Genomic DNA, 23,174 nt, shown 5'->3' with positions numbered 1-23,174 from the left:
CAGTTGACATGGTTTTTCATGATTTTTAGGATTAGGCTGCGGAAGCGGATGGTTAGGGTTAAGCACTAGAGGGAGGGTTGGGCACTAGTTGGAGGGTTAGGCACTAGGGCGAGGGTTAGGCACCACTAGGGAGAGGCTTATGCACTAGAGGGAGGGTTAGGCACTAGGGGGAGGGTTATGCACTAGTGGGAGGGTTATGCACTAGTGGGAGGCTTAGGCACTAGAGGGAAGGTTAGGCACTAGTGTGAGGGTTAGGCACCACTAGGGAGAGGCTTATGCACTAGAGGGAAGGTTAGGCACTAGGGGGATGGTTAAGCAACAGGGAGAGGGTTAGGCACTAGGGAGAGGGTTATGCACTAGAGGGAGGGATAGGCACTAGAGGGAGGGTTAGGCACTAGGGGGAGGGTTAGGCACTAGGGGGAGGGTTATGCACTAGTGGGAGGGTTATGCACTAGTGGGAGGGTTAGGCACTAGAGGGAAGGTTAGGCACTAGTGTGAGGGTTAGGCACTAGGGAGAGGCACTAGGGGGAGGGTTAAGCACTAGAGGGAGGGTTAGGCACTAGTGGGAGGGTTAGGCACTAGGGCGAGGGTTAGGCACTAGTGTGAGGGTTAGGCACTAGGGAGAGGCTTATGCACTAGGGGGAGGGTTAGGCACTAGAGGGAGGGTTAGGCACTAGGGTGAGGGTTAGGCACTAGGGGGAGGGTTAGGCACTAGAGGGAGGGTTAGGCACTAGGGAGAGGGTTATGCACTAGGGTGAGGGTTAGGCACTAGGGGGAGGGTTAGGCACTAGAGGGAGGGTTAGGCACTAGGGAGAGGGTTATGCACTAGAGGGAGTGTTAGGCACTAGGGGGATGGTTAAGCAATAGGGAGAGGGTTAGGCACTAGGGAGAGGGTTATGCATTAGAGGGAGGGATAGGCACTAGAGGGAGGGTTAGGCACTAGAGGGAGGGTTAGGCACTAGGAAGAGGATTATGCACTAGAGGGAGGGATAGGTACTAGGGGGAGGGTTAGGCACTAGGGGGTGTGTTAGGCACTAGGGAGAGGGTTAGGCACTAGAGGGAAGGTTAGGCACTAGGGGGAGGGTTAGGCACTAGGGGGAGTGTCGGCACTAGGGGGATGGTTAAGCACTAGAGAGAGGGTTAGGCACTAGAGGGAGGGATAGGCACTAGAGGGAGGGTTAGGCACTAGGGGAAGGGTTAGGCATTAGGGGGAGGGTTAGGCACTAGGGAGAGGGTTATGCACTAGAGGGTGGGTTAGGCACTAGGGGGAGGGTTAGGCACTAGGGAGGAGGGTTAGGCACTAGGGGGAGTGTTAGGCACTAGGGGGATGGTTAAGCAATAGGGAGAGGGTTATGCACTAGGGGGAGGGTTAGGCACTAGGGAGAGGGTTATGCACTAGAGGGTGGGTTAGGCACTAGGGGCAGGGTTAGGCACTAGGGAGGAGGGTTAGGCACTAGGGAGGAGGGTTAGGCACTAGGGGGAGTGTTAGGCACTAGGGGGATGGTTAAGCAATAGGGAGAGGGTTATGCACGAGAGGGAGGGTTAGGCACTAGGGAGAGGGTTATGCACTAGGGAGAGAGTTATGCACTAGAGGGAGGGTTAGGCACTAGGGGGAGGGTTAGGCACTAGGGGGAGGGTTATGCACTAGGTGGAGGGTTAGGCACTAGGGGGAGGGTTATGCACTAGGTGGAGGGTTAGGCACTAGGGGGAGGGTTAGGCACTAGGGAGAGGGTTATGCACTAGAGGGAGGGCTATGCACTAGAGAGAGGGTTAGGCACTAGGGGAGGGTTAGGCACTAGGGGGAGGGTTAGGCACTAGGGGGAGGGTTAAGCACTAGGTGGAGGGTTAGGCACCAGGGGAAGGGTTAGGCACTAGGGGGAGGGTTAGGCACCAGATTCTATCTATCATTTTCTAGAATACATACATACATAAGAGAAATGTTAGCTACAATCTGACTGGTTGCTATGGGCAACACCACCACTTGTCTGTTTTAGAAGCTTTAGTAAATCTACCCCCTGGTGTCTGTCTATTGACTGATTTCCCAACCTCGGTCCTCAAGGCACACTAACAGTCCAGGTTTTAATTATATCCATGCTTGAGCACAGATAGTTAAATCAAAATAACTGAGGTACTAATTAAGTCACCTGTGTTCAAGTACGGCTATCCTTAAAACCTGGATTGTTAGTGTGCCTTGAGGGCCGTGGTTGAGAACCCCTGATCTAGATACTGCACCCACTGGTTCAAATGCCTGACTATGGGAGTTCTGCTACATCTAGTATTAAACAATGTGGGAAAATATGTCCTCACTGAATTGTGCCCAACCTGCACTAAGTGTGATGTAATAGGACGCCGGTAATCTAGGAGGATGTGGCTCCTTTTACCTAAAGACTTCCAGGCCCCATCCAGCAGCTGCAGTGAAGAGCCGCGGCCCCAGGTCCCGGGCCGGGTTTATGGCATATCCAGAGTTCATCCCCATGGACATACCGATGACCGTCACCAGGAGCCCAACCACTACCGCCTGCGTCCCGTCCAGAGCTGCGCTATTCTTCTTATCATTGATAGCCAGGATACATAGCAACAGGGCAGCTGTGCCAATCACCTACAGAAACAACAACAGAAACACAACGATCCCTGGTCAGAGGCGTCTGCGGAAATATGTTGGTGCAATATATATATATAATAATAATAATGTGACTTATAAACTCCAGGAACACATTACTGCTGCACTAGTTAGATGGGAAACTCCCCTGAATGCTGTTATCCTTATAACGTCATTACAATTGGGCACTACAATGTACTGGGACATCGCTCAGTAACACAGGGTTCCTGTCTGACATGCCCGTGCCAATGCCCTGATGCTGCCATTGGATATGAGAATACTTGTGACCTTGTCAAGTTTATTTTGTATCTTGTACTTTAAACTGCAGATATAGGGCCTGATTCAGAGCCAGACGCAATTAGCGCTCGCTCATCCAGAAAATAGGGGTGGCTATTCAAATGAACCGTTCGCTGTTTGCGGTCTGTTCACGCCTCTAGGTCTGAACGAGCGAACAAAACTTGCGGTCGTTTTTAGGGAAACTACGCCCCCTGGCCGCTCGCATCCTACGTCATGTCCGCTATTTATTAGATTAATCGAGTACATCGACCAGCGTATGAACTGCTCGCTATTCTTGTGGTTGGTTTTTGCTACCACAATTTTGCGAGCAGTTCTGGCTATAAAATAACCCAGTGACGTGGTCAATGACGCTGCTGTTTTAATTATGCACACCCATAAAACGCCCGTTTTGACCTTTAAGCACGCCTGTGTTCGGATCTCCACACCCCGTTTTCAAGCACCTTCCCCTGTTACCACCCACATACGCCTCATTCTGTCACTCAAAATAGCAGGCATTCGCTATTTTGCGAGCACATGAATTTCGACCGCACTGACTGGTTCGCGCATGCGTATAACGATCCTTACGCATGCGCATTTGGGCAAACATCGCTCGGAGCGAACGAGCGGCTGCTTACGAGCGGCTCTGAATCAGGCCCATAAAGCACTGTGGGGGTGATTCAGCAGAGAACACAGTAGTTATCGTAGCTGCTAACATGTTAGCAGCTGCGATACTGTAGCTGCAATATAGTAATGCAGCAGGAGGCTTCACGCCTCCTACATGTAGTACTTATCGGATCTGTATTGCACAACGCAGCGGAAAATCTGTGAGAACATCGGCCAGGTAAGCGTCCCATGAGGTCAGGCAAGTCGGCCGCCGCAGATACAACAAAGAGGCCGGGAAATCTCCGTCAGCCCACGGAGATCCTGGCCTCTTCCCTCCACCACCCCCCCCCCCCCCAACGACGGCGACACGCCTACGTTTCAGGAAACGGAGGCCAGCGCCGCCCACAAATGGCAGCAGGCTGTCCATCAGTGACAGTCTGCTGCCACTCTGCGTGTGATCACGCAGGAGCCGTACTGCACATGTACGGGGTCGGCGCCTGCGCAGATTCCCGACCATCAGGAATCGGCGTTGACCGCTGCACTAGCGCTGATGCTGAAAAACACAAATTTACACATCCACAAACAATAGGAGACATCACACACCACTTAGAAAGAGTTAATGGTACTATTTCACAATATAAAAACCTTATATAAATATTTTCTTCAATTAGTCAATTATATGATACTGTTACTATTTATTTATATAGCTCCATGCAGCTGTATTCATGGCAGCACCAATAGGAAGGAAGCCTGTGCCACTGAGGCTGCGTCCCCGGGAATGAGGATTAGGGAGCAGCGGAATGAAGGGAACTAATGTAGAAATTTTCTTGCATATAAAGTTTAAGTTATTAGTACATATGGGTGTTAGATCTAATAATGCTTAGCATAATAGTATTTCATTTTCTGGCGCACAACCAAAATGTTTATAATAGTTAATTAAAGGGATAAAAAAAGAACAGAAAATCACATTTCATTTATTTTCTTCAATTCTAGGATAATATATTTGCGGACCTGTTACTATTATAAAGAGCTACTTGTGCCAGGACCTTCCTATATAATTGATTAGTTATGTATTTATGGCCAGGCACCGTGTTATTTATTGATTGGTGTTATCTCTGAATGAGACCATATACTGTGTATTATGGACTGTTCTTGTAGCTTGTACTCTGCTGATTTCCCTGTGACATGACAGCTATCACCTGACCTTTGCAAATTCATTTAATCAGCCTCGCTGTTTAGTACATAAGGGGCCTATTCACATGCAACGGCAACGTCGGGAGCAGTGGAGTGATTTTTTGTTTTTTTCTGCTCATTCTTCTTGCGATTGGGGCGCACGAGAGATGCACGATCTCAGGCCCTGAATCGCCCCCACAGTGACTTAATTATAGGGAAGCCAGTAGATGCCCAGAGTATACATAGGAGTTTTGCTCCCCACTCCGGAAATCTTCCTGCAGGAGGCGCCTGAGAGCAAAAGATACCTCCTGCCAGCTTCGCAGATCCGAGTGCTGCGTCCAAAGACTCAATGGTTGCAGCCTAAGGCTTCTCAGATTGTCCGCCTCTTGTGCGCTGATGAGGCCAGTAAATCTACACCGGAAGACGCAGACACTGGCGGCATGCATCCCCAGAAAATGAGGGCGACACGCCCCATTTTTGGGAACCTTCCAGACAGGCTGCAGCTTAGGGGGCACCGCGTGCAATGACGCTGGAACCATTCTGCACATGCGCAGAACAGATCCGGTGCATGCGCAGTTCACCCACCATCGGACTCGTACGCAAATTGCGTACAAGTCTGAATCAGGCCCCTGTGAACAGGTATGTCCTTTTTTTTTTATCTACCTGCGTACCAGACAAATGGCACATTACGTGATTTAATAAAGTGAGAGTTCTCCACTCACCTGGTCCAGAAATCCAGACCCGATGGACAGGTACGGCTGGGGGTACGTGGCAAATATACTGGCTGTCTCATTAGGACCCGTCACCGTAAGGTTTCCTCCGCAGTAATTGTATAGCGCCTCTGTCAGACAAGAAGGTCACATTCACTCCTTTACTGGTAAGAACAATATTTTTTTCAGTTTTTGTCATGTCGTAAATTAGACCGGCTGCAAGTGATGTTCATTTATCTATGTACTGAAAGATTCACACGCATCATTCTATAATACACGTGTGCTTTTTTTTTTTAACCTAATTATATATAATACACTCAATCGTGTACTAGCTTCAAATGTTAGATACATTCTCTAGAACAGTGTATATATAAATGAATTTGGTCAAATCAGAGGACCCGCTCCCTTTACAGGACCTTCACCCGTATTATACAGGAGTGAATACAGAAGAGGTTGGGTGCGAGATCTCGGAACACAGAATACCGGCGCTGAGAATCCCGAATTGGTGAAAATGCCGACACCTCTTTCACAGTACCCTAACCCTTCCCTCCTGCAGCCTAAATCTAACTCCCCCCCCTTGCATCCTAACTCTCTCCCTAGTGCCTTACTCTAACCCCGATTATTTACCGTCGATATGTCACCGGGCCGGATGCTGGCACCGGCATTTCGACCGCCTGCTTCCCGGTCGCCAGGATGCCAACTACATCCCGTGCCCTAATGGACAGGATGTGGTAAGGAACAGACCATAGCTAATGCCATTAATTCTTTCCAGTTCCTGTAATGGAGCCTGCATACGTCGGAGACGGCCATTTTGTGGGCTGGAACAATAATCAGTAATTGAGTAGGAACTAATGATATCACTCCTCAGTCATTTTAGTAGATCTGAGTAAGTTTATTGGCTGCATTCCTTTTAAAATTAGTTCAGCCCACAACATGGCGGCCTCGACTGTGTGTAGGCGGCGTGTACGCTATAAGTTATTGTAGATACTGTAAAGTGGGTTCAGTACCGTAGTATAGAAAGTAGACCACCATGGCTGCCAAAAATGCGCCAACGATTTGGGACAACATGTAAACAGGAAGTTTTCTCCACGGAAGCTTTCCCAAGATGCAGTTTGTTAGGGACACAGCGCAGTTCATGTGGGCACCTAAAATAGACCATATGTTACCAATGTCATAGACCAAACATTACCAGTGTAATAGACCATACATGACCAGTGTAATAGACCATACATTACCGGTGTAATAACATTACCAGCATAATAGACCATACGTTACCAGTGCAATAACGTTACCAGTATAATAGACCATACATTGCTAGTGTAATAGACCATACGTTACCAGTGTAATAGACCATACGTTACCAGTGTAATAGACCATACATTACCAGTGAAAGAGACCATACATTATGTTACCAGTGTAATAGACCATACTTTACCAGTGTAATAAAGTTACCAGTGTAATAGACCATACATTACCAGTGAAAGAGACCATACATTATGTTACCAGTATAATAGACCATACGTTATCAGTGTAATAACGTTACCAGTGTAATAGACCATACATTACCAGTGTAATAGACCATACGTTACCAGTGTAATAGACCATACATTACCAGTGAAAGAGACCATACATTATGTTACCAGTGTAATAGACCATACATTACCAGTGAAAGAGACTATACGTTACCAGTGTAATAACGTTACCAGTGTAATAGACCATACATTACCAGTGAAAGAGACCATACATTATGTTACCAGTGTAATAGACCATACATTACCAGTGTAATAGACCATACGTTACCAGTGTAATAGACCATACATTACCAGTGAAAGAAACCATACATTATGTTACCAGTGTAATAGACCATACATTACCAGTGTAATAGACCATACGTTACCAGTGTAATAGACCATACATTACCAGTGTAATAGACCATACGTTACCAGTGTAATAGACCATGGGTGGGATGCAGCAAAGCAAAAATGCCATTTTCGGGGTCTGACCGCATTTGTCATATACACCTAGCCTTAGAATGCGATGCATTCAGGGGCTTGGATGCGGTGGGTAACGCCATCTTTAGATGGTGTTACTATACAGAATCCTATGGGCTTCTATTCGCAGCTTCCCCCCTGGGAGGAATCCAATCGGATCCATCCCAGCACCCCTGTGGTGCGCATCCTTCTGCACATGCACAAAAGGATGCCAGTGGGACTTCTGGGGGGGAAGAGGAGGAGGGCACTGCTAAGTCTTTTAAAATAATAGTTTACAAAGGCATAATTTCCATAGTGCTGTCTTGCCCGGATTATCCATCTTACCCTATTTGTTCTCCCTCATAGTAGGTAGAGATGAAAGCCATATGTCACCTTAGGAGGAGCTGCAGTCACTATCTTGGAATTGGTCACTGAACAATGGAAACTTCCAGCAGCCAAAGTTATACTCTATACCTTACTGGGGACCCTCTATTCCTTACTGGGGACCCTCTATTCCTTACTGGAGAACTTCTATTCCTTACTGGGGAACCTCTATTCCTTATTGGGGACCCTCTTTTCCTTACTGGGGACCCTCTATTCCTTATTGGAGAACCTCTATACCTTACTGGAGAAGCTATTTTCCTTACTGGGGACCCTCTATTCCTTACTATGGACCCTCTATTCTTTACGGGAGAGCCTCTATTCCTTACTGGACAGCCTGTATTCCTTACTGGGGACCCTCTATTCCTTACTGGAGACTCTCTATTCCTTATTGGAGAACCTCTATTCCTTACTGGAGAACCTCTATACCTTACTGAAGAGCTCTTTTCCTTACTGGGGACCCTCTATTCCTTACTGGAAAGCCTCTCTTCGTTACTAGAGAGCCTCTATTCCTTGCTGGAGAACATCTATGCCTTATTGGAGAGCCTCTATGCCTTACTGATGAGCCTCTATTCCTTACTAGAGAACCTTTATTCCTTACTGGGGACTCTCTATACCTTACTGGAAAGCCTATTTTCTTTACTAGAGAGCCTCTATTCCTTGCTGAAGAGCCTCTGGGCCTGATTCAGAGCCGGACGCTCTGACCAGAGCACTCGCTCTGAATCAGGCCCTCTATTCCTTACTGGATAGCCTCTATTCCTTACTGGGGACCCTCTATTCCATCTATGCCTTACCGGAGAGCCTCTATTCCTTACTGGAGAGCCTCTATTCCTTACTGGAGTGCCTATATACCTTACTGGAGAACCTCTATGCCTTACTGGAGAGCCTCTATTCCTTACTGGAGAGCCTCTATTCCTTACTGGAGTGCCTATGTGCCTTACTGGAGAACCTCTATTCCTTACTGGAGTGCCTATATGCCTTACTGGAGAACCTCTATTCCTTACTGGAGAGCCTCTATTCCTTACTGGAGAACCTCTATTCCTTACTGGAGTGCCTATATGCCTTACTGGAGAACCTCTATTCCTTACTGGAGTGCCTATATGCCTTACTGGAGAACCTCTATTCCTTACTGGAGAGCCTCTATTCCTTACTGGAGAGCCTCTATGCCTTACTGGAGAACCTCTATGCCTTACTGGAGAACCTCTATGCCTCACTGGAGACTCTCTATTCCTTACTGGAGACCCTCTATTCCTTACTGGAGAACCTCTATACCTTACTGAAGAGCTCTTTTCCTTTCTGGGGACCCTCTATTCCTTACTGGAGAGCCTCTCTTCGTTACTAGAGAGCCTCTATTCCTTGCTGGAGAACATCTATGCCTTATTGGAGAGCCTCTATGCCTTACTGATGAGCCTCTATTCCTTACTAGAGAACCTTTATTCCTTACTTGGGACTCTCTATTCCTTACTGGAAAGCCTCTATTCCTTGCTGAAGAGCCTCTGGGCCTGATTCAGAGCTGGACGCTCTGACCAGAGCGCTCGCTCTGAATCAGGCCCTCTATTCCTTACTGGATAGCCTCTATTCCTTACTGGGGAACCTCTATTCCATCTATGCCTTACTGGAGAGCCTCTATTCCTTACTGGAGAGCCTCTATTCCTTACTGGAGTGCCTATATACCTTACTGGAGAACCTCTATGTCTTACTGGAGAGCCTCTATTCCTTACTGGAGAGCCTCTATTCCTTACTGGAGTGCCTATGTGCCTTACTGGAGAACCTCTATTCCTTACTGGAGTGCCTATATTCCTTACTGGAGAGCCTCTATTCCTTACTGGAGAGCCTCTATTCCTTACTGGAGAACCTCTATTCCTTACTGGAGTGCCTATATGCCTTACTGGAGAACCTCTATTCCTTACTGGAGAGCCTCTATGCCTTACTGGAGAACCTCTATGCCTTACTGGAGACTCTCTATTCCTTACTGGAGACCCTCTATTCCTTACTGGAGAACCTCTATACCTTACTGAAGAGCTCTTTTCCTTTCTGGGGACCCTCTATTCCTTACTGGAAAGCCTCTCTTCGTTACTAGAGAGCCTCTATTCCTTGCTGGAGAACATCTATGCCTTATTGGAGAGCCTCTATGCCTTACTGATGAGCCTCTATTCCTTACTAGAGAGCCTTTATTCCTTACTGGGGACTCTCTATTCCTTACTGGAAAGCCTCTTTTCTTTACTAGAGAGCCTCTATTCCTTGCTGAAGAGCCTCTGGGCCTGATTCAGAGCCGGACGCTCTGACCAGAGCGCTCGCTCTGAATCAGGCCCTCTCTTCCTTACTGGATAGCCTCTATTCCTTACTGGGGACCCTCTATTCCATCTATGCCTTACTGGAGAGCCTCTATTCCTTACTGGAGAGCCTATGTGCCTTACTGGAGAACCTCTATTTCTTACTGGAGTGCCTATATGCCTTACTGGAGTGCCTATATGCCTTACTGGAGAGCCTCTATTCCTTACTGGAGAGCCTCTATTCCTTACTGGAGTGCCTATATGCCTTACTGGAGAACCTCTATTCCTTACTGGAGAACCTCTATGCCTTACTGGAGAACCTCTATGCCTTACTGGAGAGCCTCTATGCCTTACTGGAGAACCTCTATGCCTTACTGGAGAACCTCTATGCCTTACTGGAGAGCCTCTATGCCTTACTGGAGAACCTCTATTCCTTACTGGAGTGCCTATATGCCTTACTGGAGAACCTCTATTCCTTACTGGAGAGCCTGTATGCCTTACTGGAGAACCTCTATTCCATCTATGCCTTACTGGAGAGCCTCTATGCCTTACTGGAGAACCTCTATTCCTTACTGGAGTGCCTATATGCCTTACTGGAGAACCTCTATTCCTTACTGGAGTTCCTATATGCCTTACTGGAGAACCTCTATGCCTTACTGAAGAACCTCTATGCCTTACTGGAGAGCCTATATGCCTTACTGGAGAGCCTTGTAAATTTACAAAGCTGAAAATGAAGCTCCCGGCTCAGCTGGGTGTAATGACGGCTGTATGGGCATAACTTGGTGCACAACTGGGTACTTGAGACAGACAACCGGTGAGGTCACAGAGAGATTCCTCTCCACCAAAGGCTTCCTACTGGATGTGGCTTCTCACAGTATGAGGAACAGGGTTATATTGGGTCTGATTATGTAATGCAGTCGCAACAGCGGACACTCAAAGTCCTATTGCAAATGTGGGAAATGTTCACCGGCTGTAATGTATGAGAGCCATGTATGTTCTGGCCCCTAGGTTGGTGTTGGGGAACACAGAAAGCAATATGGGGAAAGAGTATAACTATCTTATTATTTGAAGGGCAGTGTGACAGCACTGAAAGGGTTTATATACCTGGTTCTCTACTGTAATATGTGTAAAGGGAGTGAGCTCTTGACTGAGTGACTGCGTGTAGGAGTAGAAAAACAAACGATTAGGCCATTCCAGGTTTGGGTCTATCAAGCCTATTAATTTGGGCAGCGTAGACGGTGTAATGGTTAGCATTACGGCCTCACAGCACTGAGGTGGTGGGTTCGATTCCTGCTACTGCCCTAACTGTGTGGAGTTTGTATATTCTCCCTGTGCTTGCATGGGTTTCCTCCGGGTGCTCCGGTTTCCTCCCACATTCCAAAAATATACTGGTAGATTAACTGATTCCCCACAAAAATTAACCCTAGTATGTATGTGATAGCAATATAGATTGTAAGCTCCACTGGGGCAGGGACTGATATTTGGGGGCAGATGTGCTCTGTAAGGCGCTGCAGAATATGTGTGCGCTATATAAATAATTACCTGAAACCGTCGGGCCCTTATACAAGTTTGGGGCTATCAGGGTACTCTCTCTCCAAGGATTACAGTTTATGTTGACCTAAGAGAGCAATTTGTAAGAGAGAACTGTCTGCTCAGGTTTCTGTATTGTTTTCTTGCTTGTTCATTGTGTGGGGAATTCACCACCTATTTCAACCATCTGTGTTCCCCATTCTAAGGAAGTACTTTTATGTACTTTTAATATTCGATGGTTGCGAGCCAATCGGATGCAGCTTTCTGATGCCCATCCGATGGTTGCCTGTTTCAGCTGCGGACACCTGGAAGTGGTGTCCGCAGCTGAGCTAAAGTGTGCAAGCGCAAAGCTATGACTGCTTCTGCACATGCACAAAGGATAACCATCGATGGTTATACCATCAAATGATTTTGATGCAGTGGCAAGGAGCCATCGCATCTGGTGATTTGATGTCGGAATCCTGGGAAGTATTTGATGCCGGGCTTCCGATGTCCATCCCTACACTTTGGAACTATTCCCTCAAACAGGAAACATGCAGGCCACACCCACCTATACCACATGACCCATGTGCATAGTGTTCTGTATTTAATGTACGTACAGTGACGGAAATCAGGATTATCGGAGACTTGTCTATTTTCATATTTTGTCAAAAAGGGGTCAAACACCCAAATTTAGCTCCAAAGTGAAGGGGTTAAATTTAATTGCAGAGTTTGCGGGGGGGGGGGGGGGAACAACTGTGAGAGAATTATTACTTAAAGTTCCCATTTCCTGGGCTCTGGTGCATGTCTTACACTATGAGTTACAGAGATTTAGTATTATACAGTATAATGTATACTTCCGGGTGGAACACTCACCGGTCACTCCTCCAGCAACGTGGATCCCCATTGTCACACCGATTCCAAAGGACAAGTTAATACTCAGGTATTGTCCAAATGCGTTCTTACCCAGAACCACCTGTGCCACAGAGCCCAGGCCGAATGTCTGAGGAATAATATTAAAGGTCCATATTACAGCCATAAACTCGGGTAACAGTGACGGCTTTAAATACAATGCATTCAGCTCCAATACGAGGTTCTACAGTGTTTTCAGATATTAAACCAAGTGGATGAACATGACAGATAAAAATGCTAAAAGCTATTATCAAATACACTTTGTGTTCACAAACATACTGTATGCGTAACTGTATCTATAATCTGACCTGCTGGGAATGGAACATTTAGTTTCCAAACAACGTGCTCCTCACTTCCTGGAGTCGGCTGTTACACAGTTGCTGACATTTGAAAATATTTTCCAAGGGCCGTACTGTGCTAAGCAAGAGTACGCAAGGGGCGTTGTGTGTGTGACATGATAACGTCATGTGTGTGTGACATGCTGGGGCACTAAAGTACCCAGCATGGCATATTCATTAGCTCCATTATAGGGCTACCGCTCGGCAAGTGTATTATAAAATAAATAAATGTAATATTGCGGCTTGATGCTGATGTTACAGAGATAGTAAATGGTGATTCTACAATAATAATAAATAACTGAATAAGAAATAAAGAAAATGTGAATAAAAGAGAAATTCTGTCTTTTGGACACAATTTCCTCCTAGAGAACTTACACAGGGCCTGATTCAGAGCCGCTCGTAAGCGGCCGCTCGTTCGCTCCGAGCGATGTTCGCACAACTGCGCATGCGTATGGGTTGTAATACGCATGCGCGAACCAGTCATTGCGGTTGGAAATTGTGTGCTCGCAAAATAGCGAATGCCTGCTAATTTGAGTGACAGGATGAGGCGTTTGTGGGTGGTAACAGGGGAAGGTGCTTGAAAACGGGGAGTGGAGATCAGAACGCAGGCGTACCAAACGTTCAAAACGGGCGTTTTAAGGGTGTGCATAATTAACAAAGCAGCGTCATCGACCACGTCACTTGGTTGTGTCTTAGCCTGAACTGTTCGCATGATTGCGGTAGGAAAATCCAACCACAAGCACTGCGAGCAGTTCAGACGCCTTTCGATGTACTCGATTAATCTAATAAATAGCGGAGATGACGTAGGAGGCGAGCAGCCAGGGGGCGTCTATACAAAATAGCGAGCGCATATTTCGTTCGCTCGCTCAGACATAGAAGCGTTAACAGACCGCAAAGAGCGAGCGCTCAATTTAAATAGCCGGCCCCTTTTTCTGAACGAGCGAGCGCAAATAGCGTCCGGCTCTGAATCAGGCCCACTGTGCGGATAGTCAGTGGTGTAGCTAGGGTTCTCTAGACCACAATGAAACACCTGCACTGGGGGCCTTGCCATCCTGCCTGCACCCCCTCCATAGCCGATGCATAAGGCACCCTCATCTCTGGGCAGAAAGAGCCCCCAATTTCTCTCCACCGGACAGCGCTCCCCTACTTTGATACCTGTTTACAAAGGGTGGATGGGCCCAGTTACCACCAAATCTGCATGGAACAATGGAGGCCCTAGCACATAGGTCCAGATCCTCCATTGCCACAAACTGGCAGTTCAGGAAGATTCAACCAACCTAAATAATTGGGCGCTAGTTATAATGAAACATATGTTAGTTTATCAACAGAATATAATATCGCAATACGTTTAGAAGCTGCGAAATCCAAAAGGGAAAATTTATTGGAGGCGCAACAAAACGCGTCAGCCCTTGGAGATTGCTCTGATGTTTTATAGACTTATGGGAGCAATTTCTCCTATGTACAGGGAAACAGAGTGGCTGCTGTTTGCTATTTCATTCACCTTTTGTTTATCACCCCAAGCTTACAAGCGGTTCAGTGAGGAAATTATTTACCAGGTGGCCACCTAATGTGGAATAACTCCCCGGACTATACAGCAGCAGAACAGAGTAACCACTGGATGTGACTGTGTGACTAATATCCACCCAGGCCGGCATCATTTTGCGAGTTCATTTATATGGGACTACAAGTTCCAGAATTCCATGTAACCCGCTGTACTTAAAGGTTTTACATACGTTTCTTGATCTTGACAGCCCATTGCTAAACGTTCCCTGCTCCCTCCCACTACAAGCAGCAAGGAGTTCCTTACACTGCTACAAGCAGCGAGGAGTTCCTTACACTACTACAAGCAGCGAGGAGTTCCTTACACTACTACAAGCAGCGAGGAGTTCCTTACACTACTACAAGCAGCGAGGAGTTCCTTACACTACTACAAGCAGCGAGGAGTTCCTTACACTACTACAAGCAGCGAGGAGTTCCTTACCCTACTACAAGCAGCGAGGAGTTCCTTACACTACTACAAGCAGCGAGGAGTTCCTTACCCTACTACAAGCAGCGAGGAGTTCCTTACACTACTACAAGCAGGGAGGAGTTCCTTACACTAGTACAAGCAGCGAGGAGTTCCTTACACTACTACAAGCAGCGAGGAGTTCCTTACACTACTACAAGCAGCGAGGAGTTCCTTACACTACTACAAGCAGCGAGGAGTTCCTTACACTACAACAAGCAGCGAGGAGTTCCTTACACTACTACAAGCAGCGAGGAGTTCCTTACACTACTACAAGCAGCGAGGAGTTCCTTACACTACTACAAGCAGCGAGGAGTTCCTTACACTACTACAAGCAGCGAGGAGTTCCTTACACTACTACAAGCAGCGAGGAGTTCCTTACACTACTACAAGCAGCGAGGAGTTCCTTACACTATTACAAGCAGGGAGGAGTTCCTTACACTAGTACAAGCAGCGAGGAGTTCCTTACACTACTACAAGCAGCGAGGAGTTCCTTACACTACTACAAGCAGCGAGGAGTTCCTTACCCTACTACAAGCAGCGAGGAGTTCCTTACACTACTACAAGCAGCGAGGAGTTCCTTACCCTACTACAAGCAGCGAGGAGCTCCTTACACTACTACAAGCAGCGAGGAGTTCCTTACACTACTACAAGCAGCGAGGAGTTCCTTACACTACTACAAGCAGCGAGGAGTTCCTTACACTACTACAAGCAGCGAGGAGTTCCTTACACTTCTACAAGCAGCGAGGAGTTCCTTACACTTCTACAAGCAGCGAGGAGTTCCTTACACTGCTACAAGCAGCGAGGAGTTCCTTACCCTACTACAAGCAGCGAGGAGTTCCTTACACTACTACAAGCAGCGAGGAGTTCCTTACCCTACTACAAGCAGCGAGGAGCTCCTTACACTACTACAAGCAGCGAGGAGTTCCTTACACTACTACAAGCAGCGAGGAGTTCCTTACACTACTACAAGCAGCGAGGAGTTCCTTACACTACTACAAGCAGCGAGGAGTTCCTTACACTACTACAAGCAGCGAGGAGTTCCTTACACTGCTACAAGCAGCGAGGAGTTCCTTACACTACTACAAGCAGCGAGGAGTTCATTACACTACTACAAGCAGCAAGGTGTTCCTTACACTAGTACAAGCAGCGAGGAGTTCCTTACACTACTACAAGCAGCGAGGAGTTCCTTACACTACTACAAGCAGCAAGGAGCTCCTTACACTACAGGCTGCTTTGTAATGATATTATGTATTTTCATTATATTTTGTTGACTACGGATCGCAACTGCACATGCAATTGCGATTACGCACGCAGTTCACTTGCGATAGTATGCTAATTCATTGCGATAGCTATCCTATCGCAACACTACACAAGGACGCCCACTTTACTTAGTACATATCTGTGCTGACTAGCAAAACTGCAAAACCATTGGTACAATGGAGTACCATCGCAGCCTCATGCACACTTGACAAGCCCTGACCTTACTCAGGAATTGCTAACTTCCATGCACGCTATATGTCCTCAGGCTGCCTATGGCATTGCAGTAGTTAACTTATGCACGCCCCTGCAACGGCGTCCAAACGCACTGGAACGCCTGCGTTTCGCCAGCCACCCCCCCGTCACCTACCACAAACGGCACTTCCTGTCAATCACTCTGTGATGGGTCTGTGTAGTCACTGCGATCGCAGTCCTGATCACAGCAGCCGGTTCGTGCATGTGCCCTGCGATGTATGCGCAGAACGCATCGATCGCCCGAGTGCATGCGTATTAGCAACTGCGTTCCTTGCTGAATCAAGGCCCCATGATAAAACAATTGGGACACTGTCATAAACACAGACTTTCAGGGAGCAAACTTTACAACCAGACACAGTGCCTATAGGTTAGGGACAGAAGGCCACTTAGGGGGATTGGGAGTTTGGGGGGACACTGTATTTTGACCTACTAATAGGCTGCCTCCACTAATTGTTAGATACTCTTTATTGGTCCCTCTATGGCTACTGGAAGGACGGCATTGAATTGTTGCCGCATTGCTGCTGCCGGTAACTGCCTGCGACTATTTGATGACTTGGCCATTGATGGTTCCCTTGTGCATATGCGCAAATGAATAAGAACAGAGAGCCTGATTCATAGCCGCTCGTTCGCTCTGAGCGATGTTCGCACAACTGCGCATGCGTATGGGTCGTCATTGCGGTCGGAAATCATGCGCTTGTAAAACAGCGAGGGGCTGCTAATTTGATTGACAGTATGTACCGTTTGTGGGTGGTAACGGGAAGGTGCTTGAAAACGGGGGAGTGGAGATCCGAACGCAGGCGTGCCTAACGGTCAAAAGGGTGTTTAATGGGAGTGCATAATTAGTAAAGGAGCGTCATCGACCACGTCACTTGGTTGTCTTTTAGCCTGAACTGCTCGCAGTGATAGCGGTAAGAAAAACCTACCACAAGCACTGCGAGCAGTTCAGATGCCTTTCGATGTTCCCGATTAATCTAATAAATAATGGAGATGACGTGTGATGCGAACGGCAAAGGGGCGTCTTTACAAAATAGCGAGCGCATTTTTCGAACGCTCGCTCAAACATAGAGGCGTCAACACACCACAAAGAGCGAACGCTCAATTTAAATATCCGGCCCCTTTTTTAGAACGACCATCCGCAAATAGCGTCCGGCTCTAAATCAGGCCCAGAGTGCGCAAATATTGAATTACAATATATTGCAAATCATTGTTCCAAACATTTGTTAAGCCCATCAGAACGAAAATGGTGGCAACCGTCACAGTCAGGTTATCAAATCGATAAACCAGCGGCATCGGGGGAAAAAACATTGATGGTTGCGAACCTTCACATTCCAACGTCCAACCCTAGTCCACTCCGCTATATAGACAGTGACCCAAGGCTCTGTCCTCCCCCCGCTCTGTCTGGCCTCTGCTGGTGGAGACACAATGGTGCTATACTCTGCTCTCATACACCCCAACAGGCCTGAGCTGAACACATGGGCAGACTATTATCCTCAGCTGTGTTTATGTCTCCATGTGATGGGACAGACAGAGAGCCGGAGCTGTGATCGGATGTGGAGGTAATGAGCAACGTGTTAGATATCAGCAAACACACAACTTGTACCGCTCAGGAGGCCGGGCCCTAACAAGGACCAAATATTGTCATTTAATGAAGAAAGATGTCAGGAAATAACACATCTCGGGGAAAGGTTAATGGACTCAATCAGCAGAGATAAAGCACAAATCCAAACACATCTCATACATCTGTGACATTAGCTGTTCAGTTGCGCAGACCACAACAATACTATACGTTTAATCTCATCATATCAGCGATACAGGGACCTCGTTTATGAAGGACAGATTTTAGTATTGGAGGGCTGTGAGTAGCCTGGGCAGTCACTTCAAGGCCCCCATGCACTAGGGCCCCCCACACACAGCTACATCAATGTAACAACAGTAATACTTATCTGAGTCCGGCTTCTCATCACCAACACAAACACAATGCAGTGGTTATTGTTCTAAGGCTATTAGTGTCATCATTGTTAGTGCCACTGGCAGCAACAGCTACGTGATCACTAGTGCCACTGGCAGCAACAGCTACATGATCACTTGTGCCACTGGCAGCAACAGCTACATGATCACTTGTGCCACTGGCAGCAAGTGACATGATTACTAGTGCCACTGGCAGCAACAGCTACATCATCACTAGTGCCACTGGCAGCAACAGCTACATCATCACTAGTGCCACTGGCAGCAACAGCTACATCATCACTAGTGCCACTGGCAGGAACAGCGACATGATCACTAGTGCCAGTGGCAGCAGCGACATGATCACTAGTGCCACTGGCAGCAACAGCGACATGATCACTAGTGCCACTGGCAGCAACAGCGACATGATCACTAGTGTCACTGGCAGCAACAGCTACATGATCACTAGTGCCACTGGCAGCAAGTGACATGATTACTAGTGCCACTGGCAGCAACAGCTACATCATCACTAGTGCCACTGGCAGCAACAGCTACATCATCACTAGTGCCACTGGCAGCAACAGCGACATGATCACTAGTGCCACTGGCAGCAACAGCGACATGATCACTAGTGCCAGTGGCAGCAGCGACATGATCACTAGTGCCACTGGCAGCAACAGCGACATGATCACTAGTGCCACTGGCAGCAACGGCGACATGATCACTAGTGCCACTGGCAGCAACGGCGACATGATCACTAGTGCCACTGGCACCAACAGTTACATCATCACTAGTGCCACTGACACCAACAGCGACATGATCACTAGTGCCACTGGCAGCAACAGCGACATTATCACTAGTGCCACTGGCAGCAACAGCGACATGATCACTAGTGCCACTGGCAGCAACAGCGACATGATCACTAGTGCCACTGGCAGCAACAGCGACATGATCACTAGTGCCACTGGCAGCAACAGCTACATGATCACTAGTGCCACTGGCAGCAACAGCGACATCATCACTAGTGCCACTGGCAGCAACAGCTACATGATCACTAGTGCCACTGGCAGCAACAGCGACATGATCACTAGTGCCACTGGCAGCAACAGCGACATGATCACTAGTGCCACTGGCAGCAAGTGACATGATTACTAGTGCCACTGGCAGCAACAGCTACATCATCACTAGTGCCACTGGCAGCAACAGCTACATCATCACTAGTGCCACTGGCAGCAACAGCTACATGATCACTAGTGCCACTGGCAGGAACAGCGACATGATCACTAGTGCCACTGGCAGCAACAGCAACATGATCACTAGTGCCAGTGGCAGCAGCGACATGATCACTAGTGCCACTGGCAGCAACAGCGACATGATCACTAGTGCCACTGGCAGCAACAGCGACATGATCACTAGTGCCACTGGCAGCAACAGCGACATGATCACTAGTGCCACTGGCAGCAAGTGACATGATTACTAGTGCCACTGGCAGCAACAGCTACATCATCACTAGTGCCACTGGCAGCAACAGCTACATGATCACTAGTGCCACTGGCAGCAACAGCGACATGATCACTAGTGCCACTGGCAGCAACAGCGACATGATCACTAGTGCCAGTGGCAGCAGCGACATGATCACTAGTGCCACTGGCAGCAACAGCGACATGATCACTAGTGCCACTGGCAGCAACGGCGACATGATCACTAGTGCCACTGGCAGCAACGGCGACATGATCACTAGTGCCACTGGCACCAACAGTTACATCATCACTAGTGCCACTGACACCAACAGCGACATGATCACTAGTGCCACTGGCAGCAACAGCGACATTATCACTAGTGCCACTGGCAGCAACAGCGACATGATCACTAGTGCCACTGGCAGCAACAGCGACATGATCACTAGTGCCACTGGCAGCAACAGCGACATGATCACTAGTGCCACTGGCAGCAACAGCTACATGATCACTAGTGCCACTGGCAGCAACAGCGACATCATCACTAGTGCCACTGGCAGCAACAGCTACATGATCACTAGTGCCACTGGCAGCAACAGCGACATGATCACTAGTGCCACTGGCAGCAACAGCGACATGATCACTAGTGCCACTGGCAGCAAGTGACATGATTACTAGTGCCACTGGCAGCAACAGCTACATCATCACTAGTGCCACTGGCAGCAACAGCTACATCATCACTAGTGCCACTGGCAGCAACAGCGACATGATCACTAGTGCCACTGGCAGCAACAGCGACATGATCACTAGTGCCAGTGGCAGCAGCGACATGATCACTAGTGCCACTGGCAGCAACAGCGACATGATCACTAGTGCCACTGGCAGCAACGGCGACATGATCACTAGTGCCACTGGCAGCAACGGCGACATGATCACTAGTGCCACTGGCACCAACAGTTACATCATCACTAGTGCCACTGACACCAACAGCGACATGATCACTAGTGCCACTGGCAGCAACAGCGACATGATCACTAGTGCCACTGGCAGCAACAGCGACATGATCACTAGTGCCACTGGCAGCAACAGCGACATGATCACTAGTGCCACTGGCAGCAACAGCTACATGATCACTAGTGCCACTGGCAGCAACAGCTACATGATCACTAGTGCCACTGGCAGCAACAGCGACATCATCACTAGTGCCACTGGCAGCAACAGCTACATGATCACTAGTGCCACTGGCAGCAACAGCGACATGATCACTAGTGCCAGTGGCAGCAGCGACATGATCACTAGTGCCACTGGCAGCAACAGCGACATGATCACTAGTGCCACTGGCAGCAACGGCGACATGATCACTAGTGCCACTGGCAGCAACGGCGACATGATCACTAGTGCCACTGGCACCAACAGTTACATCATCACTAGTGCCACTGACACCAACAGTGACATGATCACTAGTGCCACTGGCAGCAACAGCGACATTATCACTAGTGCCACTGGCAGCAACAGCGACATGATCACTAGTGCCACTGGCAGCAACAGCGACATGATCACTAGTGCCACTGGCAGCAACAGCTACATGATCACTAGTGCCACTGGCAGCAACAGCGACATCATCACTAGTGCCACTGGCAGCAACAGCTACATGATCACTAGTGCCACTGGCAGCAACAGCGACATGATCACTAGTGCCACTGGCACCAACAGCTACATCATCACTAGTGCCACTGGCAGCCCATGCAGCAACAGCAACATCATCACTAGTGCCACTGGCACCAACAGCAACATGATCACTAGTGCCACTGGCACCAACAGCGACATGATCACTACTGGCACCAACAGCGACATCATCACTGGCAGCCCATGCAGCAACAGTAACAATCACTAGTACCACTGGCAGCCCATGCAGCAACAGCGACACCATCACTAGTATCGCTGCAACCCAGGCAGCTACAGTAATATCATCACTGGAGCCCATGCAGCAACATCATCACTAGTGCCACTGCAGCCCATGCAGCAACATCATCACTAGTGCCACTGCAGCCCATGCAGCAACATAATCACTAGTGCCACTGGCAGCGCATGCAGCAACATCATCACATTACAGCATGCAGGACAGCACTGGGGTGGGACAGAGGCACTGCATGCTGAGGCAGCACTGGGGTGGGGCAGAGGCACTGCATGCCGAGGTAGCACTGGGGTGGAGCAGGGGCACTGCATGCTGAGGCAGCACTGGGGTGGGGCAGAGGCACTGCATGCTGAGGTAGCACTGGTGTGGGGCAGAGGCACTGCATGCTGAGGTAGCACTGGGGTGGGCAGGGGCACTGCATGCTGAGGCAGCACTGGGGTGGGGCAGAGGCACTGCATGCTGAGGCAGCACTGGGGTGGGGCAGAGGCACTGCATGCTGAGGTAGCGGTGGGGCAGAGGCACTGCATGCTGAGGTAGCAGTGGGGTGGGGCAGGGGCACTGCATGCTGAGGTAGCAGTGGGGTGGGGCAGGGGCACTGCATGCTGAGGTAGCACTGGGGTGGGGCAGGGGCACTGCATGCTGAGGCAGCCCTGGTGTGGTGGGGCAGAGGCACTGCATGCTGAGGCAGCACTGGTGTGGGGCAGAGCCACTGCATGCTGAGGTAGCACTGGGGTGGGGCAGAGGCACTGCATGCTGAGGTAGCAGTGTGGTGGGGCAGAGGCACTGCATGCTGAGGTAGCACTGGGGTGGGGCAGAGGCACTGCATGCTGAGGTAGCAGTGGGGTGGGACAGAGGCACTGCATGCTGAGGTAGCAGTGGGGTGGGACAGAGGCACTGCATGCTGAGGTAGCACTGGGGGGGGCAGAGGCACTGCATGCTGAGGTAGCACTGGGGTGGGGCAGAGGCACTGCATGCTGAGGCAGCACTGGGGTGGGGCAGAGACACTGCATGCTGAGGTAGCAGTGGGGTGGGGCAGAGGCACTGCATGCTGAGGTAGCACTGGGGTGGGGCAGAGGCACTGCATGCTGAGGTAGCAGTGGGGTGGGACAGAGGCACTGCATGCTGAGGTAGCACCGGGGTGGGACAGAGGCACTGCATGCTGAGGTAGCACCGGGGTGGGGCAGAGGCACTGCATGCTGAGGTAGCAGTGGGGTGGGACAGAGGCACTGCATGCTGAGGTAGCACTGGGGTGCGGCAGAGGCACTGCATGCTGAGGTAGCACTGGGGTGGGGCAGAGGCACTGCATGCTGAGGTAGCACTGGGGTGGGGCAGAGGCACTGCCTGCTGAGGTAGCACTGGGGTGGGACAGAGGCACTGCATGCTGAGGTAGCACTGGGGTGGGGCAGAGGCACTGCATGCTGAGGTAGCACTGGGGTGGGGCAGAGGCACTGCATGCTGAGGTAGCACTGGGGTGGGGCAGAGGCACTGCATGCTGAGGTAGCAGTGGGGTGGGACAGAGGCACTGCATGCTGAGGTAGCAGTGGGGTGGGACAGAGGCACTGCATGCTGAGGTAGCACTGGGGTGGGGCAGGGG

General features: G+C 49.2%; 1 protein-coding gene across 1 annotated transcript in view; it reads right to left on the bottom strand.

The window, feature by feature from the left end:
- LOC148511343 (aquaporin-7-like) overlaps nucleotides 1–23,174 on the bottom strand; it is a 41,552-nt gene that overhangs the window by 2,587 nt on the left and 15,791 nt on the right. Inside the window, exons 2-5 of the mRNA XM_088442394.1 lie at nucleotides 12,371–12,497; nucleotides 6,369–6,506; nucleotides 5,374–5,492; nucleotides 2,382–2,599 (exon numbers count right to left, since the gene is read on the bottom strand). Coding sequence (XP_088298520.1) covers nucleotides 2,382–2,599; nucleotides 5,374–5,492; nucleotides 6,369–6,506; nucleotides 12,371–12,497 — 602 coding nt within the window. The remainder of the gene's footprint in view (nucleotides 1–2,381; nucleotides 2,600–5,373; nucleotides 5,493–6,368; nucleotides 6,507–12,370; nucleotides 12,498–23,174) is intronic.

Source organism: Taudactylus pleione, unplaced genomic scaffold (assembly GCF_031769625.1).
Source record: "Taudactylus pleione unplaced genomic scaffold, aTauple2 ptg000311l, whole genome shotgun sequence".
Taxonomy (NCBI): Eukaryota; Metazoa; Chordata; class Amphibia; order Anura; family Myobatrachidae; genus Taudactylus; species Taudactylus pleione.
The sequence above is the reverse complement of the archived record's forward strand: the minus strand, read 5'-3'. Positions and strand labels throughout refer to the sequence as shown.